Source organism: Chelonoidis abingdonii, unplaced genomic scaffold, assembly GCF_003597395.2.
Source record: "Chelonoidis abingdonii isolate Lonesome George unplaced genomic scaffold, CheloAbing_2.0 scaffold1069, whole genome shotgun sequence".
NCBI lineage: Eukaryota > Metazoa > Chordata > Testudines > Testudinidae > Chelonoidis > Chelonoidis abingdonii.
The window spans coordinates 1-9318 of record NW_027425330.1 but is presented as its reverse complement, the minus strand read 5'-3'; the positions used below and the strand labels follow the sequence as shown (position 1 = coordinate 9318).

The window sequence follows — 9318 nt, the reverse complement described above, 5'->3', positions numbered from 1 at the left end:
CCCAACCCCTAGCACCCCTTGCTGGGGAGACCCCCACACCCACCCTTAGCGCCCCCTGTCCTAGGGAGACCCCCACACCCAACCTAGCGCCCCCTGCTGGGGACAGGGATACTCACAACTGCTTCTTGATGGTGCCTTTGCCCTCGCTGTCCAGGACCTTGAACGCCCCCATGATCACGTCCTCGGGGTCAGCACCTGGGGGGGTGGATTGGGTGAGACTTGGGGGGCTGGGGCGTACCAATGCAGGGTGAATGGGACATACCAACGGGGAGGGAAAGCATGATGGAAAGTACCAATGGGTAGTGGGTTGAGTGGAATGGGATGTAACAATGGGGTTGTGATTGGGGAGATTGGATGTACCAATAGGGGAGAGGCTAAGGGGGGATGGGCTGGAGTGGTAATGGGACATACCAATAGGGAGGGAATGGGAGGTACCAATGCATAGCAGGTTGGGGAGCAGGATGGGAAGTGCCAATGGGTAGTGGGTTGGGTGGAATGGGAGGTACCAATGGAGTTGTGATTCGGGGGATGGGATGTACCAATTGGTAACAGGGAGCAGGATGGGGATGTGATGGGGGGGATGTGTCAGCGGGTGGGAGGTGGAAGTTGGGGGTGGTGGGGAAGATGGGGACATTCGCAGAGGGAGGAAAAGGGGATGTACCAAGGTGCGGGGAGGAGGAGATGGGAAGGTACCAAAGGGGAGCAGGATGAGGGGAGATGGGGATGTACCAAGCAGGATGGGGGGCATCACTCACCCTTGAGCTTCTCCCCAAACATGGTGAGGAAGACGGTGAAGTTGATGGGGCCGCTGGCTTCTTTAATCATGGCGTCCAGCTCCTCGTTCTTCACATTCAGGCGCCCTGCCAACAGGAGGAAGGGTTATAAAGTGTGGGGGGGAATCCCATTCCCCCCTCCTGGAACAGGTCCTTCCTGCCTAGCTAGACCCCACCCCCTTTGAATGGCCCCTCCCACCCCAGAGAAGCCCCTCCCATCCCAGAGAAGCCCCTCCCACCCTGGTCTGGCCCCGCCTCTTTACCCATGGCGGCGAATGTGTCTCTCAGGTCTTCCTTGTCGATGATGCCATCTCTGTTCTGGTCAATGACAGTGAAGGCCTAAGTGAGAGAGCAGCAAAGGATCATGGGAATGGGGAGATGCCAAGGGCCATATGGCTCTCTGCAGCCCAGCCTCCCCCCTTGCAGCTGTTCCCGGAGACACCTGTCGCCCAGCCCCCGCTCCCGGCTCCTCGGGGACGGAAGGAACGCCAGGAATCCCCGTCTGGCGGCGTGCCCCCATCCCGACGCAGCCCCCCTCCCGTGGGGGACAGGTGCTGCATGCCGGAGGAGCTGAGGAGCTCTCCAGAGACGGAGGGAGGGAAGCTACCCCCCAGCAAAGATGGAGATGGCCCAATGGCACCCCTCCCCCACCCAATTCCACATCTCCAGGGATTTCCTTGTAAGGCGCCTCCAACCCCAATCATAGATGTCACATCTCTACCCACCAGCCCCCAAAATAGACGCTCGGTCCTCGGGATCCGGGGAAGGAAACGGCCCGGTCTGTGCCGGGAGAGATGGGAGCTGGGGAGACTGCCGCCCCCCGGGAGAAGGACGCAGTGGGGAGGCATCTCTCTGTCGGATCGGGCGAGGCGGGGTCATTTTGGAGGGTCGCGGGAGCGAGGAGGACTTGGGAAGATGGAGCCCCGTACCCCACCCTAGAATATCAAGGTTTGGTGGGATGATCCCGCCCCCTGGAGACAGTGGAATAGACTGGAGGTGCCAATCTTCCCCCCACCCTCATCCCTCCCTGCCCCTCATCCACCCTACCTCCTTCTCACCTCTTTGAACTCCTGGATTTGGGTTTGGTCAAACATAGAGAAGACATTGGAGCTGCCTTCGGCTGCCTTCCTCTTCGCCTTCTTGGGTGCCTGGGTTTTTTTTTGGGGGGGGGGGGGGGGGGGTCTCGTCCGAGCCACCAAACAACTTGGCAGCCTTCACGCCACCTCTGCCCAGCTCTGGGCAGCCTCCCCACCCCCCTGGACACCGATCCTGCGTTTAGGGGGCCAGCCTCATGCCCTGTTACCCCAACAACCGCGGATCTACACCTGCCCTGTGTCGTGCCAAAGCTCGGTACAGGGGACGGAAGGGATGATCACCTGAATTAACCAGGTGGGATTGGGTGAGGAAGTTTGATGGGAGGGGATACTTGTGCAATAAGCCCTCCACAATTCAAGTGCCTCCAATCCCGAGCAGGCTGAATCTCCCTGTAAAGGACCTCTGCAAACAAGGCTCAATGATGCAGTGGCCATCCTAAGGGTCCGAGTGAACATTTCATGAGTGAAGGGGGTGGGACAACCGCTGTGTTAGGTTATAAATGGGAAGCACAATCAGTTCCCACCGCCAAACTTCACCCACTCCCCTGACAGAGAAACCCAGGAGTCCTGGCTCCCACCCTCACATGTGAAGGCAGGATGGAAGCAGCTGGGGTCTTTAGAATCATAGGGTTGGTAGGGAAACCTCAGGGAGGTAATCTAGTCCACCCCCTGCTCAAAGCATGGACCAACCCAACTAAATCCCTAAAATGGCCGCCCTCATGGATGAACTCAGCCTGGGTTTATCAGGCCCAAAATTGCTCAAAACCACTGAGCTTTAAGGTCTTTGGTCAGTGAAGGAGAAAGGGGAGAAGTGTACCATGTGGAGGGGGGCGTCCCCCGCCCCCCACGCAGGGTAGCCCCATCCCAGGGGCTCCTGCAGGCCCTGCTGAGCCAACCCTGCGCCCGCCCCAGAAGGTGCTGGGATGTTTCCAGGGGCTACTGCACTCCCTCGCAAACGCTTCCTGCACCGCCCATGTGTGACCCCCCCGCCCCCCCCCCCCCCCCAGGGACCTGCTGTTTCATGTCATGTGAATCCGATTCCCTTCCCCCCTGGGCAGCACCTGCCAGGAAAGCCTGGGGCCTCGCCCCTCCCCCAAGCTAGGGAGCGAACCCAGGCATCCGGGCTCCCAGCCCCCACTCCCCTCCAAGAGCTGGGACAGAACCCAGGAGTCCTGGCTCCCCCTCCCCCTGGGTTAGCACCACTTGACCAAACTCCCAGAATCCTTTTCAACTCGGCCAACCTCCAGCCCACTTCCCATTGGCTGCTGCCTGGCTCCCTCCCGCCTTCCTTTCCATTGGCGGCCACTTCCGCCATCCCTTCTCTCCTATTGGTTGAGACAATCGCCAATCAACCGCCCAACTGTCACCAACGGCCCCTCCCCATTGGCGCAGTGCGCCCCGTTCTGAGCTGCCCGCTCTTGGGTGTCCATTTGTTGAGGACCCTGCCACTCCCTCCCTAAGTCCGCGCTGATTGGCTCGAGGAGTCGCCGGTCAGTTTCCCGCTCCAATGTTTTATTGGCCAACAGAGAAGGCACTGGGCTGCCGGCGACAGATGGAGGTGTCCCGGACACTGATTGGTTAAACTGCGATCCTGTTTGGCCTTTAATTGGTTGAGCTAATGCTAGTCCTCCTAGGATTGGTTGAATGTAGCGTTAGACCCGCCCCTTCCTCTTACAGTTCCGACCCTCCTGTCTCTGTGTTGATTGGTTTAACCTCACCTTCCGATTGGGTGGCTGGAGCAATACCTCTGCTCTGATTGGCCGCATTCTCATTGGTCCCGCCTCAACGCCCCTGCCCTTCGCTCACCCGCCCTTCCTCTTTTGATTGCCATCTCCCCGATTGGCCGGAACCCCGACCTTCCTTGCCCCGATTGGCCGATCCCCGAGCGGCTCCCGCTCACTCGGACCCGCCCTCCCACAACCCTCCCCCTCCTCCCTTCTAATTGGCTGACCCGGTTGCCCTCCCGGCCTGGGATTGGCCATCCTCCCACGTGGCACTGCCGGGCTGCGCGCGCAGCCGGGGGGGGGGCCCGCCCTGGCTTCTGGCTGTTGGATGCTCAGGCCAAGGCAGAGACTCAGCGAGGCTCCTGCCTCCGCCTCCCTCCCCCATCACTCTAGCCTAGGCCTCGGTGGGGGCCAGTAGGCCGCCCCCCAAGGGCTGGGGGGGGGAGGAGCCTGCTGTCGCCATGGAGATGGGGGCTGGCGACACCCCGTTGCCCCCACCCCGGTACAACGCCCCCCGCTCGGCGCTCTACACCGCCAAGATGAGCGCCATGGCGACGCCAACCCCGCCGGCACCCAGATCCCCGGCCACGGGCGCCGGTTCGGCCTCGCCGGGCCTGGCAACGGGGCGGCGTCTCCCACGGCGACAGGGAGCCTGGCGACATCTCCGCCGGCGACGGGCAGTGGGGCGTCGTCGTCTCCCACGGGACAGGGAGCCTGGCGACATCGCTGCCGCGACGCGGCAGCGGGACGACGTCTCCACGGCGACAGGGAGCCTGGCGACATCTCCGCCGGCGACGGGCAGTGGGCGTCGTCGTCTCCCACGGCGACAGGGAGCCTGGCGACATCGCTGCCGGCGACGGCAGCGGGACGACATCTCCCACGGCGACAGGGAGCCGGCCATCTCCGCGGCGACGGGCAGCGGGATGGTGTCACTGGTACACTGTGGCGGCAACCAAACATATGCGGCATCTCAAGCAACCTGGTGGCATCTCCGACAGCTACAGGCCACGTGGCGGCGTCTCTAGGCAACGCGACGGCATCGTCGGGCAGCATGGCAGCGGCGACGAGCAGCGGGTGGTGTGTCCGGGGCCAACAGGCAATAACGCCAATTCAGTGGCGTCTCCTGTGGTAATGGCCCCGTAGCACCCATGCGGCTGCCACGGGAGGTTCCATGGAATGATGCAGATGGCAGGGGTCGAGTGTGGCAACGGTCCCATGGAAATAGTCACCGTGGTGGTGCCTCTCCGACGCCGTCTCCCACCATGGAAACTGCAGCCCGCGCACCCGGTGAAGCTCCTCCCGGCGCCCTTCCCCTCGCCGTCCGTGGTGGTGGCGGCGCCCAGCCTGTGGTGCCGAGAGGAGCTCTCCCACTGCGACAAGGGGCCTGCAGACCTGGAGTCCACTGCCTCCCAGGACATGGGTCACAGTCCAGCCTGGGCCCTGAATCCCACCTCCCAGCCCCCGCCGGCTCCAGACACCCCTGAGTTACCTGGATTCGGTCAGCCTCATGTCAGGCACCTTGGGTCCCTGAGTGGCCCCGGGTTTTCAGACGACGTCAGCTCCCTGGCTCGACTCGAGATCAATGGCGTTGGCCTACCGCAGAACAGACAATATGGCTTCTTGGGGGCAACCAGCACTCCGGGATGCTTGAGTACCCGAGCCCCCCCCCGTCACGTTTGCACTTCCTTCTCTAGGGGCCTCGGTGGCCAGGCCGGGGACTGGCTGGCTCACGGGGGTGGAAAGGCCCCAGGGCCCTTTCCCCTCTAGGGGCACCAGCTCCCATCTGTTCCACATTCCCCGCTGACCGCATTCACAGGCCCCAGCAGGCATGAGTGTGTGGGTCTCAGCCCAGATCCGTGCAGGCCCAGCCTGGCAGCCTCAGCAGAGAGGGCCGAGAGCTGTGGCCAGGAGTGCCTGGAGCAGATCTTGGCTCTCCCCGCCGTCCCTCTCCTGTGCCTGCCGCAGCCTCCCTGCCCAGCCCCGTGTTGGAGCCATGCCTGCAACCCGCTTAGGCCCGTTTTCCATCCCTGGGAGGCTCTGCTCCTCCATCCCCCCCAGCCGAAACAAAACTCCAGGGTAAAAACCTTGGCACCTTATAGTATGGCAGTCGCATTGGAGCAGGAGGCTTCGGCAGTGAATCCCACTGCGTCGGGAACTTGAGCTACTCCCGCATCTCCGGTCCCGCTCTCCCACCCCGCGCCCCTCCCTCGCGTCCCACAAACTACCCTGGCAAGTTGGGGGCGAGACCGCCTCGCTCAGCAACTGGGTGCTTGATGAGCAGGTGTCTTCCACGCTCTGGGCTCCTTGCCATTACCCCCGCGGCTACAGCGGCCCTGCGCGTGCCACTGATCCCTGGGGGCTCGGGAGGGTAGGACGAGGGAAGAACCAGGGTTGGGAAGCTGGGCCCGAAGGTGATCTGCAGGGCCGAGAGGAGAGGAGAAGCAAGACAGAATTGCGCTGGGAGCCGGGGCCTGACCAGGCAGGATGTGGAGCGGCCGGGGAGACCGGGGAGGTATTTGAGGGGGTGGAGGCGGCGCTTTGGGGAGGGACTGAGTGGGCTGGGGAGGTGAGGATTTTGGGCCCAGGTACTGGATTGTGGACGGGGACACATGGTGCTGTGTATGGGCTTTAGGTGGGGAGGGAGCTAATGCTTGGGGGGCGGAGACTGGGACGACCATGGTGTCGGCAGAGGCTGCGGCGCCTGGGATGGCTCCGTGGGGCGGAGGCAGAGGCTGGGCCTCGGGGGGGCAGAAGGCTGCGCCCTTGGGTGGCTGGGCGTGGGGAGGGCTGGATCCGTGCGAGGAGAACAGACGCTCCAGCCACAGCTCTGCAGGGGGGAGGCATGGTGTAGAAGGGGCATCTCCCCACATGCTCGTGGAACGCCCCCGCTTCTCTTCCTGAGTTTTTCCAATAGGCAGCCCAAGCCACACATTCCTGTTCTCCCTTCCTGGTCTTCCTGTTTCTCCGCCCTCCCCCCGCCCCATCCACTCCCTGGCCTGTGGACGTGGGAGTCAGTCTGCCCCCCCCCCCCTCCCCCATAGCCCAGCAGCTGTGCCAGCTCCATGGGCCCGTTCTGCCCTGGGCCTGGCTGTAGTGCTGCGGGGGGCCTGTCATCGCCCAATGGGCGGTGCGGAATGGAGAGGCCGCGGGACGCACTGGCTGAAATCAGGCAGACTACATCACATGACAAGCGCATAGCTTGGGCGGTTCCCTGATCCAGCCATCAAGGGTCAGTCCCGGCCCCCTGCCCTGAGCCAGCCGGTTCCCCAGCCTGGGGCTGATCGGGGCTGGGAGGGACAGCAGACGGAACAGGCGACGAGACTGCTCGGCGAAGTGGGAACTAGAGCTCGGGGTTGTGCTGGGAGGTGGTGTGTGTGCGGGGCTTGGTGCAAGAGCCTTTTGGCTCACACGATAACGCAGAATCGTATCATGCCCCAAAGTGTTTCCTCTTCTCCCCGGTGGGAATTGGAATTGGGCTGTGTCTGTTTCCACTCTGGACCTTGTTTCATTTCACTTCCGGTCAACCCGACCATCAATCCCTGGGATGGGCTGGGTGGTGGGCAGGGGGACCAGCGATGGTGGCAGCGGGCTGCGGGTCAGGGTGAGGGCCGGAGAAGAGCAGGCGGCAGGGAGAGCCCAGGACTGGGCTTGCAGGCTGCGGGTCAGGCGGAGGGAGCACCGGCAGAGCAGGGGCGGGAGCCCAGGACTGGGCTATAGAGAGCTGCGGGTCAGCAGGGAGGGGCACAGCAGAGTTGGAGGCGGGCAGGATGGCTAGCAGGGCGGCTGCGGGTCGGGGAGTGAGGGGCACCGCAGAGCTGGGGGGGGGCAGGGCATGGCTAGCGGGGCTGTGGGTCGGGAAGTGAGGGCACCGGCGCGGGGGGCGGACTGGCTAGCAGGGTGGCTGCGGTCGGGATGAGAGGCCCGGCAGAGCTGCGGGGGCAGGGCTGGGCTGCAGGGGCTGTGTTGGGGGTGAGGGGCACCGGCAGAGCTGGTGGGGGGCAGGGCTGGCTAGCAGGGGCTGCGGGTCAGGAGTGTAGGGCACGGAGGGCTGGGGGGTAGAGGCGCCAGTTCTTGGTTATTAATTACAAACATTCTAGCATGCTTGATAGGGCCCCGTCTGTTGCAGGCTGGGAGCTGAGTGTGCCCAGGGGGTCATCTGCTTCCTGGTCCGCCCTAGTCCTCCGTTTGCCTCCGTCTGAGGTGGGAGCTCTCCAGTGCCCGCAGCCTCGTCCTCCCCCCAGGCACATGCTTGGGAGTCGGCCGCTGACAGGCCCCCCCTTGCAATGGGTGGATGGGGTGTGGCCGCCGCTCCCTGTCCTTGATCTCTGCCCACCCTGCAGGGACGAGCATCCTCCCGGTGGACGCGTGCGCATATATCTATAAAACATGGCAGCGGCGTGCATCACATGTGCCTCGATATGTTTTTTCCTGCGGATAAATGGCTTCTCGCGGCGATTCCAGAGGTGGTAGTAAGGGGCACTGTGGGGTGGAGCTCGGCTCTTCAGCCCACGCCTCGCATCCCAGCAGGGGCGCTGTGGGAGGGGCAGCTGCTGGGCTGTGGGGCTGGGGAGTCCTGGCTGCTCGCCCCGGCTGTGGCCCAGCAGGGTGTGTGGGAGGGCAGTGGCTTGGGGGAGTTGGCCTGCTCCAGCGCTTGCCCCGGAGCGCTTTGGGAAGCGCCTGCTGGCCTTGCCCAGCAGGGGGTGCTGTGGGGAGGGGCAGCGCTGGCTGTGGGGGGAGCTCCCAGCTGCTTCAGCCCAGCTGTTCCCAGCAGGGGGCGCTGTGGGGAGCCAGGCTGTGGGGGGAGCTCCCGTCTGTGCCCAGCAGGGGTCACTGTGGGGAGGGGGCAGTGTTGGCTGTGGGGGGGGCGCTCCTGGCCTGGCCTCGCCCAGCAGGGGGCGCTGTGGGGGAGGAGCTCCTGGCCTGGCCTCGCCCAGCAGGGGGCGCTGTGGGGGGAGCTCCTGGCCTGGCCTCACCCAGCAGGGGGCGCTGTGGGGGGGGAGCTCCTGGCCTGGCCTCACCCAGCAGGGGGCTCTGTGGGGGGGGAGCTCCTGGCCTGGCCTCGCCCAGCAGGGGGCGCTGTGGTGGTAGGGGAGCTCCTGGCCTGGCCTCGCCCAGCTGGGGGCGCTGTGCGGCGCGACTATGGCGGCTCTTGTTCCGCAGGTGAAGCTGCGCTGTCGGAAGGGGATCCCCTCTTCTCTCCGGGCCAAAGCCTGGCAGCTGCTCTCGAACAGCAAGGAACTCCTGGATCAGAACCCCGGCAAATTTGAGGTGCGTGGCCTCCCCCTCCGGGGTGGTTTTGGGGGGCAGGGAGAGGCAGGGGGACGGGCAGCCAGGGCCGAGTCTCACCCCCTGTCCCCGTGACTCCTAGGAGCTGGAGCGCCAGCCTGGGGACCCCAAGTGGCTGGATGTGATTGAAAAGGATCTGCACCGGCAGTTCCCCTTCCATGAGATGTTTGCTGCCAGGGGAGGCCACGGGTGAGTGACCGGGGGGAGCCCCCATTGGGCCAGAACCTTCTAGTCCCTTTCCTGAGCTGGATCGGAGCCGGCGCCCCCTAGAGAGGACAGGCCCCGTGTCCCATCGCTCATCCCTGAAACCAGCCAGTCCCTGCCCTAGGGCTGGAGCCAGCGCCCCCTAGAGGGGACAGGCCCCGCGTCCCATCGCTCATCCCTGGTTCCCCTGGGGCTGGAGCCGGCGCCCCCTAGAGAGGACAGGCCCCGTGTCCCATC

At 64.4% G+C, this 9318-nt stretch overlaps 1 protein-coding gene across 1 annotated transcript; it reads right to left on the bottom strand.

Moving 5' to 3' along the window:
- Positions 1-116: 116 nt before the first annotated feature.
- On the bottom strand, positions 117-1931 carry LOC116835956 (myosin regulatory light chain 11; the record flags this gene model as incomplete). The annotated part of the gene is made up of 4 exons (XM_032799253.2): positions 1832-1931; positions 1037-1112; positions 756-860; positions 117-195 (listed from the first exon to the last, which is right to left on the bottom strand). Coding segments are annotated over exons 1-4 (296 nt in total), but the record flags the coding sequence as incomplete, so codon positions are not given.
- Between the last annotated feature and the right edge of the window lie 7387 nt (positions 1932-9318).